This window comes from Elgaria multicarinata, chromosome 2, assembly GCF_023053635.1.
Source record: "Elgaria multicarinata webbii isolate HBS135686 ecotype San Diego chromosome 2, rElgMul1.1.pri, whole genome shotgun sequence".
Taxonomy (NCBI): domain Eukaryota; kingdom Metazoa; phylum Chordata; class Lepidosauria; order Squamata; family Anguidae; genus Elgaria; species Elgaria multicarinata.
Window position 1 is genome coordinate 131,486,211 of NC_086172.1, and position 15,175 is coordinate 131,501,385.

Here is a 15,175-nt window from a genome sequence, read left to right on the forward strand (position 1 = left end):
TGATAGAACGTTCTGTTAGTGTGATGTAGCATATAAGATGTGTATCTTCAACAAAACAAGATGGGTGGCTGACCTAGCCGCATGTTTATATAGGACTGTCCCACGGCTTCCAAAACTAGTTTTAATGCTTAATCATGTGGTAGAAGAAGGGAAACATGCACACAGGTCAAAAGTTAGGCTAACCGTGTACAGCACAGGAACTGACTAATCTACTCAGGCACCAATATGCGATTTCTAAAGGCCAAGCAAAACAGAAACAATTGCATCCCTTTCCACATTGATTTGTCTGTGGTCTCTGCATTCCTTAAAACTTACTCTGAGAATGAAGAATCAAGAGGGGGAGTTGCATATTTGCCTTGGCATGAACATTTGCTTTTGAAAGAAGTGTTGGAAGTACAAGAACAGTGGGGGATTTCAGAGATCTCTCTGGAGACGAAATGGTGCAGGTGCAGCATTATCAGTCCTTTATGTAGTTAAAGCAGTTTGAAAATGTTAATTGATAATTTATGAAGTTAAAATTTGTAATCTGCCTTTTGAGACTGAACATACGGAATCAATTACAAGATGCATGAGACTAGTTTCCAGAACTAAATGGAGTTCTACTGCATGGGGGTGTCTTGCTTTAAAAGAAGAGAGACACTTAATATTCAGGGGGGAAACTGCAGCTGTACAAAACTATCAGAAGTTAATAATTTCTAAATTCTGCCCCTGTATTTTTTTGAATGGATTTTGAAATATAACGTGCCTGTGCTTCTTGTGATATGCTCTGCCATGTACATTATCTTGGGATAATCCAAACAATCAGAGCTGCATTGAGAATTTGGAGTTCAGATTTACATCTCAGATCATCTCCATTAACCAAAGTGCATTGATAGCTGCTTGTTTTCCTCACTACGACATAGTGGCTGCATTCGGACAACACAATAGTCAATAGTGGTTTAATACTCAACTCCACAGTTGACTATCGAGAGGGTATTCCCAACACAACATGATTATAATCAACCGTGGTGTGGATTAAGGCCAGTGTTGAGTTGACTATTAGGCAATGGTGTGTGTGATTGACACATCCCCTCCCCTCCCCCTCACTCAATCCTTCCACTGGTATCATACCAGCCATTGTGAGTTTTGCCAGCTGGACTAGAGCAGCAGCCGCCACTTTGGTCGCTCTTGCCAGGGGATTCTGTAGTTGCCAAAAGTAACCAACTGTGTGCAACGAAATAGTCAATAGTGCCCAACACACAACACGATAACCAATGGTTGTTTAATAATTGACTCTATACAGTTGGTTATTTTGGCTGAATAACCAACCATAGTGTGAAAAAGTCCCGACAGATGGCACAATAACTCACTGTTGACTTTTTAACCCACCGTTGGTTATTGTGTCATCTGAACCCAGTTAGTGACTGGGTTCTCACAACATGCCAACCCATTGTGGGTGATAAGCCATGGAACCCTTACCTTTTCCTGGAGGGAGGCTTGTGCATGGGCAACAAGCCACCCTAACAACCCATAGCTTGTTTTAGGGATTGTACCCATGATGGGTTGACCTGTTGTCTGAACCTGGCATTGCCAACCCATCGTGGGTTGTGGGCATTGCCAAGCAGCCTCTTGGCAAGAGCAGCAGAAATCCCTGCTGCTCTTACCAAGCGATCTCGCCCATGCTGCAGTGACAGCCCCTCTACCAGTGCCCAAGTGGTACTTTGGAGGAGCTGTCACTTGTTTGACAACACTTTAAAAAAAATTTACACCCTAACATTTTGCACAAAGTGGGGCTGAATGACGATGATGATAATTATGATGGCCTCACAAATGCGCACAAATACCTTTTTAATTTTTAAAAAGGAATTTTGGTTACAATTGTGGCCCTTAGCAAAGCTATCCTTAAGTTTTAAAGTGTGGGATTTACCCTTGGGGGTCCCTCCATTCCATCCCTCTCCGAGTCTCCCAAGAGTGATCTAGAGTCCATGCAATTTTCAGAGCTCCCTTTTTACTGCAAATGAGACCTCTGAAAATGAGGTGGACCCTAGTTCACCCTTAACAACAATGTGAGGGAGACTCAGGGAGAGGTGGAATGGAAGCAGGGGCCAAGGGTAAATTCCACACTTCAAATTTTTAGGACCAGGTTCCTAAGGGTGCAACCTGAACCACTTTTCTCAATTTGACAGTTGTCAGTACGTGCAAATTACTTAGTTACATGTTGAAGAAATGGGACCAGATTGCATCCTTAGCACAGTTATTGTCACGTTCTGAAGTGTGGAACTTACCCTTGAGTCTGGTCCCTTTTCCAACCTGGTTCCCTCTCCCCCCACAACTTGTCAGCTGTCAAACTACCTATGCAGCCCTGTCTCATCAATTACTTTGTATGTTTCCTAGTACATTCTTCCAGGCTTCCAGCAAACCCTTTTTAAGGGAGATCTACACAGCTCCCATTTGCAGTAACTGGAGCTGTGAAAAGTGGGAAGAGCATAGATCTCCCTTAAAATGACTTGTTGGGAAGTGTGGAAGTGTGGAATAGAAGCAAGACACCCCCAGGTGTCAGTTCAAAACTTAAAACTCAGGGATCACTTTGCTAAGGAGGCCATATGGTTCCCTTTCCCCAAAGTGTCAACTATCAACCGCTATCAAATTAGCCTATATTCAGTCCTTTTGTCAATTACCTTGTATATTTCATACTGCAGTTTGTTCCCTTTGACAGCTGAAGCATATAAGGCAGATAGGCAAGGCGGAGGAATGAAAAGGGGATCAGACTTGGAAGGGGAACAGGACGGGCAGACAAAACAGGATACGTGTCGGACCTGGCTGGGGGAAGGAGGGGAAGAAGCCACAGTAAATCCAATCATCTGTCAAGCTCACCATGGTTGTTCCACGAACAACCCACACTGCGTAGCTTATTCATCAGGGTGAGTTGTCATGTTGTGCGAACTCACGCAGTGCATCATAGGTGGATGTACTTCTATACTTCTGTGGATGTACTTCTGTTACATGCATGGTTCATCATACCCAGGTTTGTGTAACCCTATTAGAATTTAAGCCTATGTAGCAGGGTGTTGCTGTTTTATTCTTTCACTATGCATAGCACCATGTACATTGATGGTGCTATATAAAATAATAATAATGATGATGATGATGTGTCTGTTTTTGATGAAGTTGGTGTCTGGAAGCATCCTAAAAGGGGTTGACCTTTGGTTAACCTTTGGTTAACTTTTTTAAAGAAGGGAGTTCATAATTATAGAGTATCCACTGAAAACTTTTCTCAAGGCACCATTTGCTGTTGAAATACAGCACCCAACTGAGAGAGGTCTTGGTCAAGATGGAACGTAGTAAGGAGAGAAATTTCTTAAGTCTGTTTTTCTAAAGCTTTTCAGCTTTTACCACATCTTTCCACCCCCCACCCCCCTCTGAGCGCCAGATGGGATCAGAACTGGCTCATTCCCTTCATTGTGACTGTCTGATCTGAAGGATCCCATCTCTGTCTGAATGCAGAATGCCCTTGATCCTGGATATTGAACTCTGTTTTAGCCATTCACAGGAAGGTTGCATATGAGCCTGACTCCCAGTCTTGCCGTGCATAGAGGTGAGGGAATAAGGTTTGCTTCTGCACTCTCTCCTTTTACCAATTTCTAAAATAACCTTTGCCAAGATAACATCACATGTAACTGTAGATAATTAAGCAGCAAGACTTACATGACCACCTTAACCACTTCCATGGGATTTTTTTTTTCTTTTCGCCTAAGAGGATACAAAATACAGTGACTGGGAGAAATGGAAATATGACTGCAGTTAGAATATTCACTTGAAGGAAGAAAATAGGGCCATATCAACAGCTGTATTGCTCTAGTTTTGTTTAGTCCATAGTGTAATCAATCCCAGTGGATGTTTTATATGGTCGGTGGACGATGATTTTCATGTGCTACAATAAAACTGTTACTCCTTTAAGGTGCCTTAACACCATTGTGCTTGAAAGTGTAGGTAGGGGGATAATTAGATGGCTGAATGAATGTGTTTTTTGTAAATTTTGATTGACTGGAACGTCTCTTTCTATAGAGAAGAGTTTTGTGGAAAGTGTTTTGCTTGTATCCAGCATGTTTCCTCCACATGTCTCTTCAGGAAAATGTTCACTTATAAATTAGCTGGAATTGCTTCCTTCACTGATTGACCTTGTAGACAGAATGGAAATATCTAGCCTGCTTTTTGGCAAATAAGAAAACTAGTGTGCAATAAAGGATGTAGCTGGAAGGAGGGGAGAAGTAATATTATGTCTTGCTTTAAAAAAAACAACATTTGGCAGTGTGCTTTTTCTATAGCTTATTTTGTTTTTATAATTTTGTTGTTCTTAAAAGTCAGGACAAAAATAAAAGGATATAAATTTGGTTGTTAGCCATCCATTTGTCAAAAAAAGTGGAATATAAATACATGTGGGTTTTTTTTTAAAAAGCAAGACATTAGTGCTGTGGGGTTTGAGGTAGACAAGTCTGTATCTGCTTACAGCCCTAGGTGGCTGGTTTTGTTTTTTCAGCTGACCAAGGTTCATGTGAATTTGTTCAGTTCTTAGATATATGGCATTTTTCCAAGATCTGAGCCATCAACATCTATGGTCTTTGAGCTGTGGGATAGCAGCAGGGGAGAAGAGAGGCAAGACAAATGGAACTCTGAAAACCTCTCCAGTTTATTTCCCATGGAGAGAAGCTCCCTCTGAACTGGTGGGAGAACTGTGCGGCATTGAGTTCCTTCGCCCTGCGTAGGCTGACTCATTTTCTTGTCTTGGAAACTCCTCACTGTTCCTATGTGGAGTGTGAGTTTCTTCACAGCTTGACACTTCCTGATTGCCTGTCCTGTCCCACTATGTTAATCAGGGAAAGGGGAAGAAAGAAAATGAAAGTTACTGCCTGGTCTTATGCATGTTTGCTTGGTAGTAAACCTGACTAAATTCAATGAGTCTTACTTTGGAATGAGTGTCCCCAGGATTGTAGCCTTTGTGTTCTTGGAGCTAACATCAATTTTCTATGAGTTACAACTACTACTGACAAGCTCCTGTTAAAAGCTGTCTTCTGAGTAGAGTAGGATTTACAAGCTGTTATGGTTAATACTGTTATTGGGGAAAGGGTTTTCTAGTGCCTGGCTTCAGGGCAAGTGTGGAGGTAATTAACTGTGTTTATTTGAAGGTCTGTGAGAGTTCACATGGGGTTTATATGACTTTCTCTTGTTTAAATAGCCTTATAAAACTGCATTTTAAAGGTTAGTACTGTTTTAATAATGTTCAATATATCGGCTTAAGTTTTTATGGAGTTCCTGAACAGGGTGAATTAATCTGCTATGAACCTTTGAACTTTCTGACTGTTTCTCTTAAACCTGTAGCTTTCAGTACCCTTTATTTGGGGGTTACTTGTTTTGTAACATGCAGAGTTGCAAGTAAGTTCATATAAAAATACAGAAAAGACTTTCAGAATCAAAGGAAGAAACCCAGAATGGCCTTTCCCCTACACTCCTAAGAACCAATCATCTCTTTCTTCCTTTCCCTTCCATACCCAACCTCATTACCACAAGAATGACTTGTAATACATAGTCAGACTGTTAGACCATCTACACCAGTAGTGTCTACTCTGGCATCTCCTAACAACTTCCTTTCCCACTGAAGTCATCTCAGGTTAGCAACATGCATCTGTTTGTGACCTGTCAAGGAATAGTAAATTGCACTTGTGAACTTATCCTTTGACTTCCTTAATAAGGCCAAGTGAAATCACTACTGTGAACTGAATGTGTTGACTTACCTGCTTGAATGAAGTGCTGGATTATGTCCAGGTTTCAACAGACACCATCAAATTGGTTTATATTTGGTTCATGTTAGCCAAGTTTAGCTCAGTTCAGACAACATAGTCAACGCAGTGTGAAAATTCCACTCAACAGTTGAGTTTTTAGGAGGTTCTCCTGCACAACATAATCTAACTCCACCATTGTGTGACTGTGGGCTACCGTGCAGTTGAGTAAAATCCATTGCAATGTTTGATTGACAGTTCCTCCACCCTCTGTCCTCTCCTAGTCCTCCCGATGGTATCCCATCAGCCATTGCTGGGAAAAACCCCAATCCTAGTGGCTTTCCTAGAGCGGCACTCACTCCTTTTGCTGCTCTTACCAGGGGACTCTGTAGCCAGTGGGAAAAGTCAATGCAACATAACAGAAAACTCCACAGAGCCTTCCATACAACACACAACAGTTGTGCAGGAACTCTCCGCTGCACAGCATGGATAGTTTTCCTGCCAGACAACACATTTCTCAACAGTGGTGTAAAAACTCCACCCTGGAGTTCTAAAACCACTGTTGAGAAACGTGTTGTCTGAACTGAGCCTTCATCTGTGTTTATATGGATGATTTAGGGGATGGGGGGGAAATCAAATCAAGAAAAAAGAAATCAAGGTGGGAAAATAAACTATAGTAGTGATACTTCTTGAACATATTCATTACCTTTGCATTGTTTCTGTTCCACTTTCTGCTGTGCTGTTACCACCACATGAGGAAATTGCTGTAACTCTATACTTTAGTGGCTAACCTCTCCATCCATAAAACTGATATAATGCATCTGTTTCCCTGGAGAAGATATTAAGTTTAGATTTAATTTTTGAGCCCTCTACAAGAAAAATAAATACGGCAGTAAAGCCGTATTTGGGAATGATGTACTAATGTTGAGGTTTGTTGTAATTTCCAGGTATGCTGTTCTCTGTGGTCAGTTCTCAGAACATGAAAGTATACAAAAACGCATCCAAGCAGGTCATGTTTTTAAGGTACACTTTTTGTACATCTTAAAGGATTTTTATTGCGAGGGGGAAAGATGCTTGCAAAAGTTGCGAACTAATGTGGAAATGGGACAGAACGAACTGAGGATTGGAATAATGAGAAACTGAAATTGATAGATTTGGCCATCCCTGTCTAGTATTAGCAAATTTTGTATTATCAGCCTGTGATGGATTTACTGCCTTCATTAAAATAAGCAGAACTCTTAGCTATAAAATTTGTGCTCTATAGTAGAATTGCAGGTTCCCCCCCAACAAAAAATGCAGCCTTCTGGATTTAAGTTTCTGATTGTACTTAAGGAATGAAATGTCTCTTTGCTGTTCATCTCTTTAGAAACATGTAGACAAAGCAATAGCTCTGAAACCAGATGACCCCAAATCTTACTATCTCTTGGGCCGGTGGTGTTACCAGGTAAATTATTTTCTTCAGTATACATTTCTGGAACCCACAGAACATTATACTTAATTATTCTGTCTAGGTAAGTATTTCTGTTGAATTCCTTAGGGTACTTATGTTTTTAATTGTCTAGATTTTTGTACAACTTTTAACTACTGATAAGACCTTCACAAAAATGTACAGCTTCATTGATTAGTTTAGTAGCTCAAATTACTGCTTTTTTCTTTGTTGCAGATGGGTGCAATTGCAGTGTTAGAGTCTCATGTCACAAAATCCTGTTGTGCCACATAGTTCTGATTTAAAAGGCAATATCTGTCTTACAGTCCCTCTCTGTTCTGGGTCTTGTAAATGACAATGCAACTTTGACATTGATCTGAGACAATATCACTGATGAGTGAGGAGTAAGCTAAATTAGGATGTTTGCAATGAGATGCTGTAAGAAAATGTAGTGGCCCCATGATGCTGAAATAAACACATACACCTCTAAGGCTAGAAGCTTATGGCAGCCCAAAAAGCACAATAAAGCAATTTAAGCAGAACCTAGTAGTTGACAAAGCAGGTTTCCCTCGGTAATGAGGGATGGCCAGTTGAAAAATTGTTGATAAAAGGAATCAGCACAAACAATTTAAAATTTATATACTGTCACCAGGCACAAATCCATTGTTAATTAGCGAAAGTAGTTTTGCACTGAAGGACTTTGTGTCCCAAAGTTGCCTAACACAGATTTTGTTGTGTGGCAAATAGTTCAGGTTGGGAGTCAGGTGTGTCTGACGACTGGAGAGATTTATACTATAATTGCCCACTGCTGCTGTTCATCTGATCACTATCTTGAACCTACGTTTTCTGTGTAGTGAATGTAAATGTGCTGTTGGAAGATTATTACTGTAAGATATATATTACGGTTCAGTGTAGAAACTGCTCCAGGCCTGTTCTTGCCCATATGCACTTATCCCAAATATGTGCATGTTTAGCTTTATGAATGTGTGATATGAAGCTTAAGGGATCTAAACAGGGAAACACATATTGTGCTGAAAGCAGGTATTCCAAGTTGTGAGAGACCAAGATCCAAAGTAGTTTTTAGCTCCTGATTTGGCGTTTTGGTCAAATTGGGGAGTGGGGAGTGAACGCAAAGGAATCATGAAAGAAAAGCATTAATTGCAAGCTACTCGTGTTTTCACTGTCTCCATATTTTTACTCCAGTAAACACAATTGTGCTCTAGACTTTTGAACACACATGGATTTGATTAAGGATATTTTGGAGCACTCCAGGGCTTCTGCGTAGAGCATATCTGTATAATCCTTTGCATGTGTTTGTCTTCTGCTCCTTTATCATAGACTGTTGCAGGTATTACAAAAAGTATACCATCTGCTTTATATTTTTCAGTGGAGTACGTAATGTAAATCAGTGCCATCAGTCTGAATTTTGAGTTTGTCTGGAAAAAACAAGCATTTTGGTGTGATTTTAACTTTGATGGAAAGGAGGTATTCTGGTTAAAAGAAATCCTCTAGCATGCAGGAGGATTTTGTTGTGGCCTTGATCTTCATGCTCTGTGTGCAGAGATACCTCTGTTTATTGTAAATACCAATGGATTTTTTTGTTAAAAGCGTAGGGACCAAACCCATCAGTCCTAGCTTTTAATATGACAAGGGTAGACCTGTCTTGTAATAGGGACTGTCATTCCCAATCTTGAGTCATTCCAGCCAATGGCAGTGACTTCACAAGTTCCATTTAGAGCACAAGAGTATTAGAACCAATCAAGCTTCACATTTGATTTCCTAAGCTAATATTTCTTTGGTGAAAAAGCCTGTTGGATATTCATGAAATAATAATTACACCATTTAACACCTGTTTTTCCAGTGCTCAACAGCGTCTCAAAGCACATACTGAACAGTCACGGGCAATTTATTCACTTATTGAACAAAATAGTTGAAGGAACAAAGGTTGTCACTACAATGACTGAGACATCAGAATCAAATGCCCAGGCAGTGTTGGGTGCTTTGCCCCCCACCTTCAACTCCTAGCACAGCCAAACATGGCTGCTGTTTGGTTTAGCAGTGTTGGACAACAAAACAGAATATCAAATAAGAGGGTAATAAACATTCATTGACAATACCTTTGCTGTATGGCAGGTGTGGGGAACATACTTTAGGTGGGGGAAGGATTGACTTGCCCCCACTGGGCCTTCTACAGGCCAGATGATATCAGTGGGCAGGGCTATACCCACTGACATTGCTCCACCCATTTTGCCTTTCTCCATGCTAAGAGAAGCACAGAGAAAGGGACTCAGCTCTCATAGAATCATAAAATAGCAGAGTTGGAAGGGGCCTACAAGGCCATCGGGTCCAACCCCCTGCTCAATGCAGGAATCCACCCTAAAGCATCCCTGACAGATGCTTGTCCAGCTGCCTCTTGAAGGCCTCTAGTGTGGGAGAGTCCACAACCTCCCTAGCCAAGTCCCCAGTTTTGTGCACAGAGCATCATTCTATGGGTGTAGCATGCAGTGAGCAAACAGGCTCTGACAGGAGATCCTCCTCTTAATGCTGGCTGAATCTCTTGAATCCCCTGTATCCCTACTGTTACCTCTAACGGAAGGGGGAGTGACTTACAGGGGAATCACTGCTATTTTCTTTGAATTGTGATTGAAGTGAACCGTGAGGATTCTTCCAGGGGGCCAGTCTTGAAGGCCAAAGCCCCACTCTCTGTAGGAATTGAAAGAGGCTGATGATAAAAACAAAGTTAAAGGCAAAGATGTGTACAAAATTTAATACAAAACAAATAAATTTAAAAATAACAATATTTTTACATAGGAGCACTTGTGGTTCCAATTTTTTATCCAAAGATTTATTAAAATGGTGCTTTAAAATAGATAAAAACTTTGTTTTTATCATCAGCTTGTATTCTGTTAAGAACCTTTATGCTTGTGTAGAATTGGAAGAGGCTCTGCCGGTTACATGAGGCACATTTGCAGGCTGGAGGTTCCCAGCCCTGCCATACGGGATGGCAGTGGAGGAGCAGCAATCTCTTCTTCTCAAGTGTGACGGCTGTAGAACAAAGGAATGCTGGTGGGCTTGTTCATTTTGCCTTAGTGGCAGTTCTCTTTGCTGTTAAAGGAGCGATCACCCTACCTACCACTCTGCACTTAAGGTAACAAGTGACATGGGCACTTCACATGGAGGCCCATAAGTGTGTGATTCTATCTTCACTCAGTCTCACTGCCACTTTTTCTTAAGGTGAAAAATTGTGCAAAACAGGCCTCCATCCTCCATGTGGAGCACCTGTGTTCACATACTTGGTGCTCCTCGACCATGCAAAAGAGGGTCGCTGCTAGCTGGAGAAGCATATAAGACAGCTTGCATTGACTGTAGAATTTGAGTAGTAAATTCGTTTAACTTTTTTATGTAGGTCTCTCACCTGGGATGGTTGGAAAGGAAAACTGCTTCGGCTTTGTATGAAGAACCTCCTACAGCCAGTGTCCAGGATGCGCTGCAGAACTTCTTAAAGGTCCTAACAATTGAGCAAAGCACTGAACTAGCTAGTATCCTAATTTTGCACAGATAGAAGCAACTAGCGCGAACGTTTCCACCAACCTCTTTGATACATGTGCAATGGTGTCAAGGACTTGTGAACAACAGTAAGGGCAGCTGCCATGTTGTGCTTATGCCTAAATAGCCTGGTTCAGAGCAGGCCTCTTGTCTGTGCCTCCCTAAGGAGTGGCACATTGAAGTAGCCATCTTCCGTCATCTCCATGAAGACAGTATGCTCAGCAAAGGGCTAGATGCAATAAATTCAGTTTATTGAATATGGTTAGTTATGCCGCTACTCAGTCAAACCCCAAAAGCAGTTTCCTTTTAGGGCAAATTGTTACACTTCTCATTCCTAGTTGAGGGATTAGATAAATATAGCTTATGGCCTTTGTCCAAAAAATAAAGAGTTTGGATCCCCCTTTTTCCAGTTTCTCCACTCCAAAGGCCAAAGCTTCTCATTCTCTGCTCTCCTTCTAGGCTCTGCAAGTGAGGGTAAGTGAAATTCAGTATAGGCTCTCTGGCTCCGAGGGGTGTAGCTGTCTCTTTCTCTTTTTCCACGTAGACTGGCCTGAATTGCTCTTGTCTGCCTGTCCCTAATGGCTGCTCCCACTTTTCAAACGAGGCTCCTCTTCTTCCAGAGGTCCCTTCCCCTCCTCCTCTCCACTTGCCTTTGTGTTCTTGTTTCCCTCTACTAGGCAGTTCCCTTATTACTAGCCTCGCCAGCCAGCCAGCCAGCCAGCCAGTTCCTCCTCCTCCTTTCTCTTCAATCACTTTTGGCTCAACTTTTCCTTCCTTTTTCTGTCCCCACAGCCCCTGCTATTCCGCTGCTCTACCTTTTCAACTCTGTCTCAGCCCCACCCTGCTTGATAAGCTGCACCATCTCTGCCCAACCAGCCAGACTGAGGAGCTGTCCCGGTCTGTTCCTGGCAGCCATTGCCCCCATTTGGAGCCTTGAGGAGCTGGTCAGTCCTGGTGGATCCTCACTCCTTTGCATAACTTCAACTGCAAATCAGTCATTATTATGACTTGACAGAACAACATTTTTTGTTTTGTTTTGCTAGTAAAGAAAGATTAAAAGTTAAGCAAAAATCAATTAATAGTCAACTCTCTTCCAGTGTTAAATCTGTAATTCTGATGCCCCAAAATAATAATAAAAAGTTTAGGATTTTGTTGTTGTGACATTTGTATATTACAGTTGGAGTGGTATTCTAGCCTTACACTAGGGGTTGGGAGAGAGAGTGTCTTGGCCAAAACTCAAAAGTGAGCACACGTCAGTCCTCTGGGAAGAATCTACTTCAGTCAGCAAAAACTAGGCTGACAACTGTTACCCAGAGGATCTTCTCTTCTGCCGCTCTCAGGCTGTGGAATGGCCTGCTGGGAGAAATTCGTCAACTTAATAGTCCTTTCAAATTCAAGAAGGCTATAAAGACTGATCTCTTCTGGCAGGCCTACCCAGATGAATTTTAAGATGTTTGACTGTTATTTTAATATTGTATCAGTTTTATATGTTTTTAATCAGCTTTATGTATTTTACGTATTTGTATCTAATGTTGTTCCCCGCCTCAATCCAGAGGGAGAGGCGGGTAATAAATAAATAAATAATTTCTTACCTGCCTCTCCATTTTGATTGAGGCGGGAAACAGCAGTAGGTATAAAATACTGATTAAAAACATAGTAATCATTGTTAAAACATCCTAAAAAACATTAATCAACGAGTCTGGGTCTTTGTGAAATCTTTATTTTTCCTTCTCCCGTTTTCCTAGGCTGAAGACTTGAGCTCTGGTTTTTCAAAAATGGGAAGAGTGTACATTGCCAAGGTAGGTGAATGTTTTTCTGGGCCACTGACTGTGTAACAATGTGGATGGAGCAGACAGGGGAGGGGTGTCTTTCATTAGTGGGAATAAATGAGAGACTCTCTCAACTGCCTACCTCCCCCAGCCAAAGTAGGTGTATCTCTGCTGGGCCACTGATGGTCTAACAATGTGCGTGTACATTATTTATTTATTTATTTATTTAGAATATTTATATACTGCTCCCCATTGAAGAATTTCGGAGCGGTGTACAAGATAAAATGAAAATAAAAACAGAATAAAACAGTTAAAACAAAATTTAAAAGAAGCAAAAACAGATTCAAGGCTGCATATTAAGGAAAGGCTTCTTGGAATAAAGATGTTTTCAGGAGGCGCCGAAAGGAGTACAAGGTTGGAGCCTGCCTGACCTCCAGAGACAGGGAATTCCACAGGAGGAGCGCCACCACGCTGAAGGCTCTTCCCCTGGTGGATTCCAATCAGAGGATGGATCTAGGTGGAACCACCAGGAGCAGGCCCTCAGTGACTGACCAGGTTGGTAAGGGAGAAGGCATTCTCTCAGGTATCCTGGTCCCAGGTTGTTTAGGGCTTTGTACACAAGTACAAGAACCTTAAACCTGGCCCGGTAGCGAATAGGCAGCCAGTGCAGTTCCCTCAGCAGAGGAGTTACATGCTGGAAAGGGGCAGCCAAACAACAGCTGAGCTGCAGCATTCTGCACTAGCTCCAGCTTCTGGAGCAGCTTCAAGGGCATCCCCACATAGAGCGCGTTGCAGTAATCCAATCTTGAGGTTACCAATGCCTGTACCACCGTGGCCAAGCTAACCCTGTCCTGGAGAGGCCGTAGTTGGCGAACCAACCGAAGATGGTAAAAGGCACTCCGAGCCGTGGCGGCTACTTGAGCCTCCAACGACAGAAATGGGTCTAAGAGTACCCCCAAACTACGAACCTGTTCTTTCAGAGGCGGAGCAACCCCATCCAGAACAGGCAATGAGCCTGTCTCCCGGACTCGGGAACCACTCACCCACAGGGCTTCCGTCTTGCCAGGATTCAGTCTCAGTTTATTGGCCCTCATCCAGCCCATTACTGAGTCTAGGCACTGGTCCAGGACCTGCACAGCCTCACCTGATTCAGTTGTCACAGGGAGATAGAGCTGTGTGTCATCAGCGTATTGATGGCATTTAGCTCCAAATCCCCTAATGACCGCTCCCAATGGCTTCATATAGATGTTAAATAACATTGGGGACAAGATGGTGCCCTGCGGCACTCCATAGCTCAATTGCCAAGAGGCCGAGGACTGGTCACCCAATGCTACTCTCTGAAAACGACCCCGTAGGTAGGACCGGAACCACTGTAACACAGTGCCTCTGATGCCCATCCCACGGAGTCAATCCAGGAGGATACCATGGTCGATGGTATCAAAAGCCGATGAGAGATCGAGCAGGATTAACAGGGTTGCATCCCCCCTGTCCCTCTCTCGATAAAGGCCCATCCATCAGGGCGACCAAGGCTGATTCAGTCCCGTAACCTAGATTCTTTGGTATGAACATATGAAGCTGCCCAATTCTGAGTCACCCATTATTTATTTAGAAGGGAGGGGTAGAAACTTATGCCCCTCCCTTCCAATGTGTTTGTGGCACTCAGGATGACCATTCATCTGTTGAACTCTGGTGTTCATTACTCAAACTGGCAGTGGCTCTCTTAAAGTCTTCAATGGAGCTATTTCCAAACCCTGGAAATTAAGATTTCTTTAACTGGAGATGCCAGAGATTGAATGTGAAACCTTCTGCCTGCAAAGCATGTACTCTGCCACTGACCTATAGCCCCTGTCCCCCTCTGGGATAGAAGATGGCTCTCAAATGCAAAATGCTCAGGTAAAAGCTTAAATGTTTAGTTCAGAGTGACTTAAATATTCAGAGGGGAAATTGGCTTTGGTTTATTTGTATATGTTAATTGTAAAGATTTGCAAATTACAATTTTGCTCATGCACGAATGGTGAACTCGATGGCCTTATAGGCCCCTTCCAACTCTACTATCCTGTGAACTGAAACTTGAGCTGATTGTGAGGGGGAAGGTGAGGAGAAGGTCCAAGCCAGGTTAAAACTCTTAAGGTAGCAGTGGAATGTGAAACAGTTACATACTTTTTAGGATTGATACGTTAGGAAGAGAGGAAATTTATTTTTTCTTATCCAGTAATATTGCTTCTGTATAATTTAGGACCACAGAAGTAAATTTATGTTGGAGGGGAACTTGAATGATCAGATATCATTCTATGCCTAGTTTGTTTATACAAGGAGCATTTCCCCATTATTCTTTTAAAAGAGAAATGGAACAAGAATGAATATTGGGGGATAAGACAACATATCCAGCTTGCCTTCCCCCAACACACATGTTGGTCCGAAGTTGTGGCTATTCACTCCACAAATTGGCTGACTTGTACATAGGATTTGGGAAATGTTTTTGTTTTCACAAATGGAGTAATGCTTTTCAAGTGCTAAAACGTCTTGCATTGTACTGTTCCTCTGACCAATAGTTGGAGTCTATGCTCAGTTAAAGCTGCTTGCAACAACAGCCAGAGGAGAGGCCAAGCAGGGTATAACTGAATTTGTTCCCTGTTAAATCACTCTATTCCCAGAGCCTCAAATTTAATCTTTATTTTCAG

General features: G+C 42.2%; 1 protein-coding gene across 4 annotated transcripts in view; it reads left to right on the forward strand.

Moving 5' to 3' along the window:
* RMDN3 (regulator of microtubule dynamics 3) overlaps positions 1 to 15,175 on the forward strand; it is a 43,378-nt gene that overhangs the window by 15,574 nt on the left and 12,629 nt on the right. For all 4 annotated transcript variants that reach the window (XR_010025076.1, XM_063117730.1, XM_063117731.1 and 1 more), the window contains exons 8-11: positions 6,701 to 6,776; positions 7,120 to 7,197; positions 10,586 to 10,684; positions 12,471 to 12,524. Coding sequence is in view for 3 of the 4 variants with exons in the window: in XM_063117730.1 (XP_062973800.1) it covers positions 6,701 to 6,776; positions 7,120 to 7,197; positions 10,586 to 10,684; positions 12,471 to 12,524 (307 nt within the window). In the remaining variant the exon portion in view is untranslated. The remainder of the gene's footprint in view (positions 1 to 6,700; positions 6,777 to 7,119; positions 7,198 to 10,585; positions 10,685 to 12,470; positions 12,525 to 15,175) is intronic.